The 16,996-nt window shown below is 39.7% G+C and overlaps 1 protein-coding gene across 4 annotated transcripts in view; it reads right to left on the reverse strand.

Annotated features, from left to right (window-relative positions):
- Window positions 1-757: 757 nt before the first annotated feature.
- Window positions 758-16,996, reverse strand: part of MYO1B (myosin IB) — a 188,857-nt gene continuing 172,618 nt past the window's right edge. For all 4 annotated transcript variants that reach the window (XM_043445020.1, XM_043445021.1, XM_043445022.1 and 1 more), the window contains 7 exons: window positions 15,352-15,426; window positions 13,958-14,092; window positions 11,847-11,953; window positions 9,113-9,245; window positions 8,324-8,476; window positions 6,730-6,857; window positions 758-2,098 (listed from right to left, as the gene is read on the reverse strand). In XM_043445020.1, coding sequence (XP_043300955.1) covers window positions 1,975-2,098; window positions 6,730-6,857; window positions 8,324-8,476; window positions 9,113-9,245; window positions 11,847-11,953; window positions 13,958-14,092; window positions 15,352-15,426 — 855 coding nt within the window. In that variant the 3' untranslated portion in view covers window positions 758-1,974. The remainder of the gene's footprint in view (window positions 2,099-6,729; window positions 6,858-8,323; window positions 8,477-9,112; window positions 9,246-11,846; window positions 11,954-13,957; window positions 14,093-15,351; window positions 15,427-16,996) is intronic.

A 16,996-nucleotide genomic window follows, 5' to 3' on the forward strand; every position in this document is an offset into this window, starting at 1 on the left:
TTTATTTCCTCTTGTAAGCATATGCATAAAGTAGAGTAAAAGAAAGATTGGGAAAAACTGAAGGCAAAAGGAGACGGGGGCAGCAAAGGATGAGAGACAGACAGCATCACCGACTCGATGGACGCGAATCTGAGCAAACTCCGGGAGACAGTGGAGGACAGAGGGGCCTGCTGTGCAGCAGTCCGTGGGGTCGCAAAGAGCTGGACACGACTGAGCAACTTCACAGCAAAGTAAAGCACAACCAGCTGAAAAACAATAGTCAACACTTCCGCAAGGCACAGGACCTGAGCGAATGGGTGACTGACGGGATGCAAAGTCTGTGTTATATATCTTTTCATACTTCTTTTTTTGTCAAACAATGGAATGCATATCATATTTTTTAAAGCATTAAAAAAAAACACCACCTCTCAGTTCCAAATTTCTACTCACTTATTTCAGGAATTATCAATCTACCACTTTAGATATATGTTGGAAAAGACTAAGAGAAAGCAATTGTATCTTCTACTTGAACCAATAAGCACAAGGCTTTTGAGGATTTTTTTTTTACAGGAACAACTTTTTTAAGTACAAAAGTTAAAAGAAAATCCCCAGAAAAATAGTTTCAATGACTGTTTCTCGTTTATAAAAGGCAAATGAAATTCAATTACACAGAGAACAAGTAATGTTTGGATTGTAAAGCCTTTCCATGTGATAATACATTGACACAAAACTTAAGAAAATAGCTTGAAATACAAAAATACAGTTGTGATCCAGGAAATGGCACCAAATTAGAACAGTTTTATTATTTAACATACCAATGTATATACATTGTCCTCCCAAATAAGAAACAATTTTGATTCCAAAGTTTAAAATGTGATTTCCAAAATGAATACTAACCGTAATTTTTGGGGTAAAAATAGTCCTGCAAATTAACACACATCATTTTGATCCTTGACTAAAATATGCACACTGTACTAATCACCTCTCTCATACAAAGTGTATATTATAAATAAAATCTTCAAAAAAGATCTCAGATGTTTACTGCATATCATAGAGAATGCTTACCACCACCTGAAAGGCTTTAAGCCCTTCCCTTTATTAGATGTTTAAAACAGATACTCAAATCTGGATGAAAACAACACTCTGTAGGTATTAGCATATCTAGGATCATATATGATGCTTATCAGAAAAAGGAAAATATAACCTTGCTGGACTGCTTCTGTTACTTTTTCTAAAATAAGAATTACTCTTTCCTACTGTTTTAAAAGCAATGATAAGAGATGTGAACAAATTAAAAGTCCTGTTCAAATGTCAGTTTTCTCTTTTCAAATAGAAACCACATGTAGAGGCATTTTTACCCAGTCATATATTTCTACTTCCTAGGACCAGCCCTTCTTGAAGTATATATTGTTAAAGACCATCCTACAGGGTTCCTAATGAATGCTATCCATTATCACTAGTAACTGTTCTGGTCTCAACATTTTCAAACTCTCTTAGCTCTGGTTAAGCCAGCACAAACCAGCCAGAACACAATGGCCTTAAGGAAAAAAAAAGGGGCCGGGAAGGGGGGGGGCTACTAATAAGTTTTTGTATCGCCTAGTACAGTGCCTAGCACAGAGTAGGCATTCAATAAATAGGTGACGAATGGATGCACTGTCTCTTAAGAGCGTTTTCTACACTCAGATGTATTAGTGATTTATGAGTAATATGCTGCATTAGGGCACACAAATCTAACAGGACTAAACAAAGAACACACAGGACAGGGCATAGACACTGTTAGCTTCTACAATTCTGTCCCAGGGCAGAATGTGTACTTTAAGGGTTAAAACTATGCCAATAATAAAAATTGATTAGTCAAATATCTTTATTTTGCCTAGGGACTCTACCAGTATTAACCTGTGGCAATTCCCCAACATACAATGAACTCCAAACAAAACAAAACAAAATTGCACTGTTACTAAGAAGCAAGTCCACGGGAGCAGACAGGAGGCCCAGTTAAGGGACGGCAACTTCAAGGAGGCGGTTGTTTTTTCGTTTGCAGGTTGGGACACTCCCGTTTTTCTGGTTGCCCTGAATAAACTTCACGCACACTTTGTCCTGCCTGAACTGCACCAGGAACCTAGGAGGAAAGAACAAGGCAAACTAAAGAAAAGTACACACATAACAGCTGACGATCACATGAACACTAGCCTTTGTTTTCTAATGGATATTTACCTTGACAAGTATTCCCCTTTCCATCAGCCCTTCTAGCCAGAGGATTATACCACCAGGTATGATTACATTGCCTTTTGCTTCCAACCATTTAGCCCTAAGTAAATTCAAGCTCATTAGCTCATCATATTCCTATACAGTAAGAAGGACTATGAATAATTATTTCCACATTTGAAATATTAATACTAAGACAAACATGCTGTTTTCCCCATTTTTCTCCACTTCTGCATAGCAAAAATAGTAAAATTATCAACAAACTGAGAAAATGAAATACAGAAATACAGAGAATGGGTCCAGAGACACTCCAGACTATGGTTTCCAAATATTGGATATTTACACACTTCCTACACTACTTTTTTTTGTATCTATACACTAAATGTGTTTTAAAGTAGTTATGACCTATAGAATAAAAATGATGAAATCATAAATCTGATCTGCCAGTTATATTTTTAATATCCATTTAAATATATGTATACACACACATATGTCATTATAAAAATTTAAAAATCTATCATGTACACCTAAAGACACCTCTTATCCTACCAGTGGTACAAGCAGTACACTGTGGGAAACGGTATTTTAGTTCAAATCTTTCCTTTCACAGACCAAGAGCAGTCAAGCGTTTGCCCACAAGACTATTTGTCACGCCTTCCTACAACAGACATGACTGGCTTCCCCCGGGCTGGGTGCCGTGAGAAGCAGGCGCTGGGTGTATGAAACGAGGTCTCTGAGCATCACAGGGCAGGCACACGGGCAGCGCGGCTGTGCTGGAAGCCAGGCTTTTCCAGCCGGTTTTCTCTACCATCAGCATCAGTACAGCATTACCCTGTTTTCAGCATGTTTCTCAGGAACTGCTTCTGAGTTACTGGTGTATAATTAAATGAGTCAGTCTAAAAAGCATGCGGTAGGTCACATGTTCACTGGCACCCACGACAGCTCTGCTCTGTACACGTCAGTCTCTGCTTCAAGGTCTAAAGAGCCCATGTTTCGCAAACATTATGTACTAGAGTGAAACGTGACACAAGCTTGTACTCATCGGTGGTACATCTGAGCTTTAGATGGGCTGTTTCTTTTCAACTTGAAAGCACTGAAAAAGCAGCTCTAGTTCCAAATTCGCCTGAGATCTCTCTCTAGCATGCATCCTTAAATCTATGTGCCTCAAAGGAAAAACAAAATCTTTCAAGTTTAACACAAATACATACATTTAAAAGATCAAATATATTTACATTTTAATTTTTAAAGACAATCTGTAGTGTAATAAATGTAGAGGGAAGTTCTTTTCTCAATAACGTAAGCATATACCAGCTGTCTCCATGTCTACAATTCACGCCCATGATTCACTCCCGAAGTAACAGTAGCTAAACCTTATTGAGTGTTTACCATGCACCACACTGTTCTTAGTAAGTTACATATTAACTCAACTTTAAAACAATCCTATGAGGTAAGTGTACTATTATCTCTCTTTCATAGAAGAGAAAACTGAAGCCTGGCCCACAGTGAGGACACACCATCCTCCAGCAAACAATCATGTCAGGTGCATGATTTCACAGCATCAAAACCACTTAAAATGTCACAGCAAAAGGAGTACATTTTAAATATCCAGAAAATTTAAATATTTTAAATAAAGGAGTGCATTTAAAATATCCAGAAAACAACTGTATAACTTAAAGGATACACATATATGTGTGTATTACATGTATGCATGCATATATACATATATTTAAAGTATTTAATAGAAAAAAAATCACTTTAGTTTTCAAGACTACAGATTCATTTTTAGAAGTACTATAGTTCTTGTTTAATGTCATCCTTAAAATGTAATCTATTTACAGATTGAATAGTTTGGGAATTTAAGGACTGGGGATCACAAGGCAGTCGAGTCTCACAATGAATTCAATTCTCATGTCTACATGTGCTGGTTAAAACTGCTCTAAGGAGGAAGCAGGCCTTTGGCTTTCCTCCTGTAAGCTGACATCCAGTTTATCTACAGTGATTATGGAGATTGGGTTTGTTAGAATACCTACTATTTCTAAAAAGGATGCACTGAGGGAGGTTTTGGTCACTGAAATGCATGCTGTTTATAACACTGGTCTGTATAGTCCACAAAAAGACATCATGGGACTCTGTAAAATTGTGTTTAAATTTAAAATGCTCACCAAAAAAGTACATAATCCCTGCCTAAGAGCTCCCAGAGGTCCCGAAGCAGCGGCTCCACGGGAGCCTTGCTCTGCCACGTGGCGTCCTGTGCTGCCCAGGGAGGGACCCTGGTGCTCTCCAAGTGCCATCAGCTATTTTCTTTTTATGAGGCCGACCAACAACTAGGAATAGGAGAAGGAAAGCTGTTCTGGCCTGGTTTATAATACTACTAAATGCTTGTTTTCTTCACATGGCCACACTGAATCTTCACTCAGACGAGCATGCTTACTGAAGACTTACACACTTAGAACATCACCCCCACCCCTTCTGTGACAAGCAGGGTCCCTTTCACCTGGAAGCAGTGTTCTGAGATCGAATGCCTCAAACACGAACTGTGAGCGCTGCGGGAGGGGCCCTGTGGCTGGCACGGCACACTGCACCCCCACAGGGGGTCTCGGGAGAGTCACCGTGTACAACGAGACTGCAGAAGCTCTGGGAAGCGCTGCAGTGAAGGGCAGGGCATCTCTTCACAGCACATCACTGCTAACATCCTGCCAATTCAGTGTTCTCAGAATGCCAGTCCGGGAAGTGCTAAAAGCAGCAATCCTTAGTGGCCTGGGTGTTGGTGTGGTCTTCTCTGTAAAGACGGCCTTATTAACATAACAAACCAAATGTGAAGCTGCTTCATCCATATACCAAGAAGCTTCTGCATCTGAACACAAACAATCTTTCCAGGAGGTGTGGGAAGACCAGTCCCACTAAAACAGGAGCCTAGCTTCCTGAGTTATGAAATATTTCAACTGAGAGTTTAAAGATCTAACAACCCTAACAGGTTAACATTTTAATTGACGAGAACCCAACTGGCCCATGTCTTTTCTCCTAAGTCTTTGTTTTATGAGAAAGGACTTGATAACAAGGAAAGTTAGTTTGTTTAAATTGCAATTTCCAATATAGGGTATACGTAAAAGTCAATTACCACCCCTCACCCTCTATCCCCATCTAAACACCATTCCTAGTGTACAATGAGAACAGTGAACCTAAGGTTCTGTCAAATCTAGTATATCAAGGACAGCTGGTATGGCTTACAAAGGGACACAAATGGGTATGAACTTATTTTAGAGAAACTTTTAAAAAGAGTTGAAATAAAATAAGCAGGCAAAATCTTAATTAGAATATAAAATCATTTCCTGAGCAACATGGTGATGCAAATTTTACTCCATGTGCAACAAAGTATATATGCAGACAGTAAACAATCTATTGAAAAGTAATCAATTAAGTATCAATTCACATAGTAACTAAAATTCATTCCAGTGATCTCATACTGACAGATTTAATAAACGGGAGGGATGCTTCAACCTGTATGCAAATAATAGGTCTCTATAATTAGAACCCTAATGTGAAGCCAAAAAAGCAGATTTCAGATTCACAGCAGTCTTAACACTAGTGAACCCTTGTCAACCCAGAATGCTTATTCCATAACTCTACTTTGTATGTGAAAAAAGGTATATCAAATACCTAACACATTCCCAAATGGCACTCTTGACTTCCCCCCACCCCCGCCACCCCCGAACCCGTCACTCTTCAGTGTCAACTACTGCAGTAAATGGTACCATTTGGGCTCATGCCCCAAACCTAACACCCAATCTGTTAGTAAGTTCTCTTGTTTTCCTTCAAATTACATTCAGAACCTGACTACTTCTCACAGCCTCCCACTCACACCCCTGCCCAAGCCTCGTCATCCTCACCCGACAGCTCGGAGAAGCTCCTGTCCCCTCTGCTTTCACTCTTGCCTCCCTACAGCTATTCTCCACACTGCAGGCAGAGAGATCTTTGAGAGTCATAAATCTAATCATGTCACATTCTTGCTCAAAACCTATAGCGGCTTCCCATCATCCTCAGTAAAATCTCAACTCTCGGCTCTACCCAGACCCTGCCCCTTGCTCCAGGGTCTCCCCCGCTCCCTATTTCACTCTAACAACGTCCACTCCTGCTTCAGGGTCTCTGCACCTGCTGCCTCCCCTGGAAGGCGTATCCCTGGATTCCAGTTTCAATTCTAATGTCACCGCATCAAAGCGGCCTCCCTGGTCTCCCTATCAAAAATAACACCTTCTGACCTTTAATCTGCTTTTTCTTTCCTCTGCCAGCATCTATTACTAACCAAAGTCACGCCACCTACTTATTATTTCATTTGTGCATATCTGTGTCCTCTATTAGGATGTCAGGCATGTGAACGTGGACAGTAGGTCAGTGTCACCCACTGCCCATCCATCCCCTGGAACACAAGTCGGACACACACTAGGTACTCAGTAAGCAGTAGTTGTAAAAACGAATGAGACCAGGCCCCTCAACTAAAACAATAAAGCTGAAACTGAAAAGACATATTCAAACAATTCATAAACATACTCATCAGAAATTTCAATATTGAGCTTCTGTTTGGTTTGGCTGAGAGTTGTCCGATAGAGCTTGGTGGCCATTTCAATCAGGTGATCACTGCTGAAGAGAAAGTCTCCCTTACTAGCTGCTTCGCAGCCCTGAAAGAACAAACCAAGAGTCAGGCTAACTGTAATTAAAGACAGCTCGGGAGGTATGTGTTTACAGGTTTGGCTGAAAACACATTCACAGTTTCTTTAAAACATCAGCAACTGGTGTCGAGTCTTCCAAATCAATAATGATGACAAGAGCAGTCATCGTTTCTTCCAACTTGCTCAGAGCACTTTAGTTAGGTCACCTAAGCCCTTGTCACCCCGAGCTGGCTGGTGGGCCAGAAGTACCACCAGCACCACCTGGGACCTTGTTGGAAAAGCGGATACTCAGGCCTGACCATAGGCTTATTGCAGATGCTTCCACAGCGAGGCCCCTGTGTGATCTGTTGGAGAAGCACTGGCCTAACCTACTACTCATCCTGAAAGTGCTGTTCTAAAAGCTCCTCCATGATTTGGTTAAAAAAATAAGAACAGCAGCAATAACGCTTGCAACAAATATTCTAGGGCAGAGGCTCAACCTCAGCTGCACAAGGGACTCACCCGGGGAGCTTTCAGAAAATAGGGTGCTTGTGCCCCATTCCAAGAAACTCTGATTTGGTTGGACTGGGGAAATGGCCTGTGCACCAGCATATTTTAATATATAATTGAGGCTCAGAATCACCGATGAAATAATATGCTCCCTTAGGTTAAAATTCACAGTGGGGAAAACAGGCTGAACAAAGCATACGGGTTTTTAAGTTCAAAATCAGTTAGATAGACTACTATCTATTAGCTAAGTATGTATCTCTATATATGTTATTATTTACTGACATCTGTTTATTCAGTGACTATTATGTGACATGCACTATGCTAAGCACTTTACATAGTTTCATTTAACCGTTATAACAACACTATTAAGTAGGTACTAATATTTTTCCTATTTTAAGAGAAGAAAAATTAGGTAGGCATATTAAAGTTTAAATACCTTGGCCAAAGTCACTGTAAAGTTAATGGCACCAATGTCAGAGTCTACAATTTAACTGCTCAATTCAAGCCAGGCGGTCCTGGTTAAGCTGACATCAAAAAATCTTCAGGTCAAAATTATTAGGCAGTTGTTTTACTATAGTTGCATCCTTTAATTAAAAAATCCCCAAATTAAGTATGGATAAGAAGACATTTACCAATTTAGGAGGTATAACAAACAACAGAAGGAAGCATAATTTTAAATGTCTTGATATTTCTAGGAATTAGTCTCAAAATAATGCACATTACACTGGGTGTAAACAAAAAGCTACTCAATGAAATGAGAATTCAACTGAACAAGTCAATAAAAGTCATTAATCTTATTTAGTTACTGAAAAACGAAGCCTGAGATTTTATGTAAGAGTGAATATAGCCCAATTTTGCAGATCAGTAAGAAGGATATACAAACTGCAAGTAACAGGATTATTCACATGTGGAAAATCTTAAATCAATGACTGAGAGATTGGACCAATGCAGAAATCTTTCAGTCAAATCAATAGTTGAAGCTTTACCTCTTTGAGGTGGATGGCAAAGAAGCCATCATTTTGTGAGCTCATGGATACTTTGGTTACATCCACCAGGGGAACCTCTGACTTGATCTGTCCAGACTTTTGATCAGCAAGAAGCAGATTATTATTTGTTAAGAGGAAAATACGGGATGTACTCTACAAGAAAACAAAACAAAAAAGGATATAAAACCAAAGATCAAAAACACCCCCAAATTGTCCATGTCTTTTAAGGCATTAGTTATTTGTAGACATGCACATCTTATAATAGTATTTTTCAGCCTGCACACCTATGTAAACTGAAAACACACTAAAAAACATAGACAATCTATTTCAATTTGTGAAAATTTCAGAGAATGAGCAAAATTCCACCTAAGCTTAAAGGCAAGAGAAAATAGCTTCCTTCACAATAACTCTGCAGAGAATATGAAATGCAAAATTTTTTTTGATGTATAGTTGATTTATAGTATGTTAGTTTCAAACGTACAGCAAAGTGATCCAGTTATACATACACTCTGTGTACATATTTCTTTTCAGATTCTTTCCCATTATACATTATTACAAGACATTGAATATAGTTCCTTACAGTAGGAATTTGCTGTTTATCTATGTTATATAAAGTAGTGTGTATCTGTTAACCCCGTACTCCTAATTTATCCCTCCCTGCCCCTTTCCCTTTTGATAACAGTGTTTGTTTTCTATGTCTGAGTCTTCCTGCAATGCAGATTTTAACATTCAGAAAACTGTCCCAATTGAAACACTGTCATTATAGGTCTCCAGGGTTAGCATTCTTACCTTCCCATTAGCACGGTTAATTTTGTTCACAACCTCAGCAATGATAATCTTTTCTTCAATGGCATCTTTGAGTTTCTTATACTTGGGATTCTTGTTGATTTCCAGGTAAGGCCCTTGGAATGGCTGCCCAACACTGAAGGAAAAAAGTTCCTCACATTAGAAATGGTTTCAGATGGAAGTACTACTAGAAAAAGGTAATTGGTTGGTTGATTCTGAAATTCAAACTTCATTATATTTTTGATGTGACCATGGCATTTGGTTGGTAAGACTTTGATAAAAATCTCATTACATGGAACAACCAAGACAGAAATCTCTCCCAAGAAGGACAGTCAAGACCCAGGTGCATGGTCTCATGGGAAGGAAGAGGCAATTTCTTCCAATCTGTTAATATAAAGTTAACAGCTGCCTACACAGGATTCATTAACGCCTTTAAACAGTACAGAGCAATGATAAAAAGGGCACAGATCATTACCATCTCCTGCTCCAAAGAAAATTTTCATTTTGTCACAAAGTAAGAAAATTGACAGGTCTTCTAGGGAGGTAGAACAGATCCAGAGCAACCACTTTAGAAGAAAACTTTGGAGCACTTAATATTACCATAGAATTCTGGCTCTAAGCCGGCCACATGTGAAAGGAAAATCGGACTTTCCTCTTAGGATATGCCCTTAAATGGACAGAAGTGGCCAAGGTAAACATTCAGGATCGGAGCAGCTTTCTTCCAAACAAACTACTTCTTGCAAGAGGCATGATCATGCACCCAGCACCAAGAGTTCTTTTCCTAAAGACTTGTGGGGTGACTTCTTCAAAGACGCCAAGAAAAAAACCACAGCTTCACTTTGAGCTATAAAGTTCTGGCAATTTGCAAATGCAACTTAAAATGCTTGCATTGTGGGTGGAGGATCAGGGCAGAAAATCCACGTAGGTGGTCAGGGTTTCACAGCTCCAGGGACAGGAAAGGCCGGTACCCCTAAGAGCTACCACTTCACACAGGAGTGGGCGCGTACACAATTCCAGCTCAATTAATGCTGGAGGCTCAGCACGCCACCATCCCTGAAAACTAGTAAAACTACCCGAAAGACCTTGGCTTGATATTAACATTTTTGGGTGGTTGTTCATACTCTAACATGTTTTTAATAATACAAAGTGCTAATAGTATTGGAAATTTGTTTTTTCAAAAATGTTTTTTTTCCCCTCCTTCCAATTTCTAAGGGGTCATCCACAGGGAATGTTAATTAAGAAAGGTTACTCTACAATTTAAAGATACATAAAGAAAATGCTGAATGTATTAAGTTGGTGAGGAAAGCATACAGACAATTTACCTGTTTGAATATGCTTTATAGAGCAGGCATTTTGAGTACCGTTGGTTTTAGGCACTGTGTTTGACTGAGGGGAGTGTATGCACCCTCAAGCAGCCAAATCAGCTAACCAAGTAAGCTATGCTACTAAAATATCTGAAGCAAATGAGTTTGGCAATTTACGTTCATTTAATCCTTTAAGAACAGCTTTCAAATACAGGTAGACATAGAGAACACACGTGCACACGTATCACATGCAGTCCATGTGAATATACTTAGCATATACTGCATTTTTATTTCTAGGACATTCTTTGGAAAAAGCTAGAAGTTGTTATAGATTTGTCTTGAAGTTGTATAATCTACTTTTTTTTATAAACACCAGATGCAAAAGAGATAGGAATTCTGGGGTGGGGAGGGAGGGCAGGAATGATGACCTTGGGAGATGCAAGAATATTCAGATAAAGCAGTTTTTACCAAGAACTTCACTTGGCAAACTTGCAATTGGTTTTCCTTCTTTTACTGAGTACTTGATGGCTACAATAAAGGAACTGAAATTACAGCAGAGGCCAGTGAAGTCAGAGGCAATGAGTTAGCTGACCAAAGGTCACTACAGGCCACTGTCTAGGCAATGCTCAGAAAGTGACAGACTGGCTCATTCTTCATTTATCTTACAAAGGAGATTCTGACCCAGCTTGTTAAAGTGGGAAGATCGGAATGGTGATTACAGTAGATTGTCAACAGAAACCAGCCAGTCTCTGAAACCTATGGAAAACGAATGGGAATTTACCAAGTAAATCTCTTATTAGCCTAGACAATTTTTATTTTGAATGACAACTTCTAATTATTTAGGAAATGTTCAGGGTAACGCTAAGGGAGTAAAACCAACACACGTGATCTCGTTTCTCTAAGTGTGCTAAGTGTGAAAGCTCTTGCTCAAATGTGTTACATTCACATTCAGACTCTTGAGAGTACCTTGGACTGCAAGGAGATCAAACAAGTCAATCTTAAAAAAATCAAACCTGAATATTCACTGGAAGAACTGATGTTAAAGCTGAAGTTCCAAGACTTTGGCCACCTGGTGCGAAGAGCCAACTCATTGGAAAAGACCCTGACGCCAGGAAAGATTGAAGGTGGGAGGAGAAGGGGACGACAGAGGATGAGATGGTTGGATGGCATCACCGACTCAATGGACTTGAGTTTGAGCAAGCTCTGGGAGATGGTGAAGGACAGGGAAGCCTGGTGTGCAGCAGTCCATGGGGTCGCAAAGAGTCGGACACGACTGAGCCACTGAACAACATATCCAGCCAATCTCAAAATAATTCATGAACTTAAAAATCCGTGTGTCACTAAAATCAATTCCCACTAGAAAATGCCTACAAACACATTTGAGAAACTTTTTAAAAATATTGATTTTTATGGGTAAAGTAAAACCATAATACCTAGAAGGATATAAAGCCTTCTTGTCTTTGAAGAGTTCACTGGCTTCTAGCTTCTCTTCATAGATAAGTTTCTGTTGGTCTGTGAATTGGTCCCTGTATTTTTTACACTATGAGATATGAAAAGAAGAAAAAAAGATATCACTTATATATAAGTAAATCATTACTCGCCCTTAAATATGCTAAGCCAATTTAACAGCAGTAAGAAGAAGAGTAAACGTGTATGAGATATTCATTTAAAAGGTCAAGAGAATTTTTCCTTCTTGAGTTTTAAAAGGTTGGTCTTGGAAAATGTCATAAAAACTACTATTTGTGTTGTAGAACTTGCGATGCTTCTTCAAAACATACAAGCACTGCTCTGGCCTGGGCCCTCCTGGGAGCACCGTTTCCCCCCACTCCACAGCCCGTGGACATCCACACTCTTTCAGAGACTCACAGGAAGAAAAACATGGTTCATCACAACCCAGTGTGCATATGTATACACACACATATATACAACTGACACAAAATGCTCACAAAACAGCACTTATCCTGTCTACATGTCGTGTACCCTGCTATTTTCATTTCAAAATGCTGGTAGTAATACTCCTAAATTGATTTCATGACTCACAAATAAGTTATGATCTATAGTTTGAAAAGCAACGCTCCAGACCCTCCACTGCCGTTTCGTGACGGGACATCGCTGTTCCTTGTTGTCTAGTTGCTTGGTCATGTCAGACTCTTCTGTGACCCCCATGGACTATATAACCTGGCAGACTTTTCTGTCCATGGAATTTCCCAGGCAAGGATACTGGAGTGGGTTGCCATTTCCTTCTCCAGGGGATCTTCACAACCCAGGGATTGAACCTGAGCCTCCTGCGTTGACAGGTAGGATTCTTTACCACTGAGCCACCAGGGAAGCCTGAATGTGGACACAGGGCCTGAGAAATCTCCCCTTCACACTGATTCTGAGATTTACTGAAAGGAGATAGGGGATGGCATGAGGAGCAGGACCAGTTTTTTTAGATGAACTTTCTAAGAAATCCAGTTCAAGGATGGGTGAGAATCACCCACAGGATCATATAAAGGATCATCGGCATTACTGCCCACCCTTGGAATAAATGCATCCTTCTCTCTGTCCACTCCCAAGCCAAGGGAGGTAGGGGCAAAATTCAGGAGCCGGGGGAAGGAGAGGCGGAGCAGATGCCTAGTATTCAACCCCCTCCATCATTATTTCTGAAATAGTTTCTGTATCAGACTCAAAGTGGGAGGTAGACGTTGAGATAATGGCAAATCTTGCCAAACTGACTCACTAAGTCAGAGAACAGCACTCGGTATTCCGTTCCACAGGCTGTGCTGGGAACAATCATTACACTGATTAGTGATAATGTCTCTCTGTATATCTATATGATTCAGCTAAGAACAAGTCCCAGCACTGAGCAGGAAAGAGTTTCCTGGAAGATGTATCCATCAACTGCTCACTCACTAAATACAAGCCCTTCAACCTAAGACTTCATTCTATCCAAATGACAAATAATTGTACCATTCCATATACCAACTAAGTTACTGAAATAAAGTCAACCTCTATACAACTACCCCACGTAGTCCACGCTGAGCACCACCTAAATTACATGTTATGTGCTCATGGAAAATTAAGTGAGCTAAAATATAAGGCCAAGTCAAATAGATTTTCAGCTTCCCTTTCACTCAGAGAGAGGGAGATTTTAATCTCTTTAATGTCTTTTCGGTGACTTTAGAGCTTTTCTCCCCAGTCCATCAGAAAGTGCATGTTCTCATGTATGTCTATGTAGTTCTATGTAGAAAGTAAACTCATATAATTTGTGAGACTTTACTATTCACATGAAGATGTTTGAATTTTATTATTTCTACCTCCAGTAGTATTTCTTCACATAAAGATAAAGACAAGAAATAGAACTACTTGAAAGCAACTAGAATCTGGACGGGAAAGACAATGCAGTCCTAGAGACATCACAGGAGCACTGGGGGCTCCGGGAATTCTCACAGATAGCCAAGCATGCCGCTTACTTCAAAATCCTGCTTTTACATTACCCTTTGCAAACACTCAAAATAGATGGCAAGACACCTTTGAAAAAACATAAAAAGATGGTTTTTACCCTCCACAAGTGGAAAATCCTTTTCAGTTCCTTGTGAGTAGAATCCAAGAACAGGTAAGGTCTCGATGGCCAATTCTTATCTATCGGAGATAAGGAAGGCACCTTATTTTTCATTTCCAAGAAGTATTTTTGCACCTGTGTTGGGTTTGACAGAAAATACCAGGTGAGTCAAATACACCAGAAAAAGAAAACGCTGTCTAATACAAACTGGACTCAAAGAAACCAGTCTTTAGTGGAATTTAGCAAGTTCTGGTCTGTAAAACTTTGTAACTCCTCTGAAAACTCTCTACCATTCTCACTGGCTGGAGAAATCTGAGCTCCACCAAATGGTTAAGGAAAAAGAAAAATAACCAATGTGAATACTAATTTTATTATTATCACCAATACGAATACCAGTCAACACTAGAGAGCTTCAATGTCTAACAGGCAGCCACACATGGCTTGTGACTACTCTACTGAACCACAAAGATACAGGATATTTTTGCCACTACATAAAGTTCTACTGGACAGCACTGGAAGCTTTACAGTGTGACTTCATCTGAACCCTTACCCTAACTCTACGAGTTAAGTGCTATTACTATCCCCATTTTACAGATGACAAAATGAGGCTTTCACATCTGTGAGTGGTGGAGCAAGCTGGCTCCAGAGTTCGCACTCTTCAGCACTACATCGGTTCTCAGAAAAACAGAGAACTTTAGAATCCCTCCTGGGAGAGGGGCACAGCCTCGCTCTCACACACGCCTCCACCCACCAGTCTGTTTGCCAACCTTGCTCTGCAGTGGCTCCTGGCAGTTTAGCAGGGCAAGATCTTGGCATTCCCCTCAAATTCCCATGCTGAAACCCTAGCCCTCAATGGGACAGTATTAGGGGATGGAGTCTTCGGGAGGTAATGAGGTTGAGATGAGGTCATGAGGGCAGAGCTTCCAAGATGGGATTAGTGTCCTTATAAGAAGAGACAGGAAAGAGTTTGCTTCTCTTTCTATCACATGAGGAGACCAGGAAGAGGCCCTCATCAGACCCAGACTGCACAGCACCCTGGAGGCTCCACAGCCTCCAGGGCTATGAGAAATGAACGTTTACTGTTTAAGCCACACAGTCTATGGTACTTTTGTCATAGTGGCCTAAATTGAGACACCTGGCTTTCCTGGGTTCACTTTTCCCAAAGTATGTTCTCTCTGTCAAAAAAAGAATATTTGATTAATATTCTTAAATGGGCCTCTTTCTGACATAATTTACCTGCACTTTAGGAGTGATGATAAAAAAAGGTCATATGAAACTCTCAATGTCACCATTAGGATTTAACTGTTCCCAGACAAGCCACATACTACTGAGTTGGTGCTATGAACTAGTTAACCCAATAACACTAATTAGCCATATATAAAGTATAAACTTACAATTCTCTGAAGTGTAAATTCATATATTTTCTTGCCGGCATTGGCTCTGAAGAATTTCCTGTACTCCCTGCGTACCTTTAAAAAGAAGCAGCAGAATACAGAGGTTAGTGTGTGGCCAACAGATGCCCATAAATATGACACACCTCTATTAAAATCAAAAATAAGTGGAAGAAGTAAATTCACAAGTGTCTTTCTGGATATAGGAAAGTAATTGAAGCATATTGAGACAGTGGGTTTTAAGTCAGAGGAATAGAAATTAAGAGATGCAAGATAACACCAGAATGTTTTGATGTTTTAAATCCTCTTAACTAGCTTTTAAACAGCCTGAAGATCTGATGAGTAACACTGTACAGGCATAGCTGCAAATCCATCAAAAATCAAAATACATTTCAGAAAATATTACATAAGGTAATTTTCACTTCAAACTGTTCTTAAAAGGCAAGAAATGCCTGAAGAAATACATGGCCATTTCCAAAAGGCTTGCATATGAAGACAGGACTTTAGTACTACATACTGAGAAGGGCATATGACTAAAAATAAGAATGTAAAAGGAAGCTTTTGAATGATCACTATCTTCCACTTAATTACATTCATTTTTCTCTCACTCCTACTTCCCACCAAATTTTCTACTAATACTAATCATAGCACTTAAACCATCATATTAGTTTTAGTTTACTATTTCTTCTCTGCTATATTGTCATATTTACTTTGCATGCTAGTGTCTAACAAATAAAATAACTGAGGTGTCTGTCAAATGAATGAATGGTAGTTAAGTTTCATAATTGAGGGGAAAATATTTAAAATGTTTATCATCCAGCTATAAATGGGAGAGTTAAGACTCTGGCAAAGTATTTGCCTATTTGAATAATTTAGACATTATGTATGTTTTTCTTATATCTTGGCTTTCTGGGTTTAATAGCACATGTTCAAAATATTTCTGTATTGGGGCTATAAACTAGCAACCAAGTAACCAAATTCAATTTGATGAAAAATATTTTATATGCGCTTTAACTTAAGACTTTCACATAGGAGTTCAGACTGCAGATTTCTCTTACAGTTCTTTAAGATCTAGCACAGGGAACCCCACTCTCACACAGCAGGAACTGAGTGAACCAGGGCGACCTTTCGAAGAGAGCTGCTTGCTCCAGACTGCTGGGAGCCTGGTTCCTTCCCCACCTTCCATCTGCTACTTCCCTCATCCGTGTGACCCACCTGGTGCCTCTGGGCATTTGAGTGCCAGACTTATCCTCTACACCTACAGACTTTTAAAGTTTAAAAATTCTCTTATATACCATGTAGGCTGTCCTCCCTTTAATTCATATCTCACGTTACTGATGATCATTTCTCTTGCAGTCATGGAGGTGGTTAGGGGCTTCCAGGTGGTGCTGGCGGTAAAGAACTCACCTGCCAGTGCAGGAGACATAAGGGACATGTGTTCAATCCCTGGGTCAGGAAGATACCCCTGGAGAAGGAAATGACAACCCACTCCAGTATTCTTGCCTGGAGAATCCCATGGACAGAGGAGTCTCGCAGGCTACAGTCTACTGGGTCACACAGAGTAGGACATTACTGAAGTGACTTAGTATGCAGCATCTTGTTTATAACTATTTCAAAAAAATTTTTTTAAGTTTATGTTTCATTATTT

Source organism: Cervus canadensis, chromosome 24 (assembly GCF_019320065.1).
Source record: "Cervus canadensis isolate Bull #8, Minnesota chromosome 24, ASM1932006v1, whole genome shotgun sequence".
Lineage (NCBI taxonomy): Eukaryota > Metazoa > Chordata > Mammalia > Artiodactyla > Cervidae > Cervus > Cervus canadensis.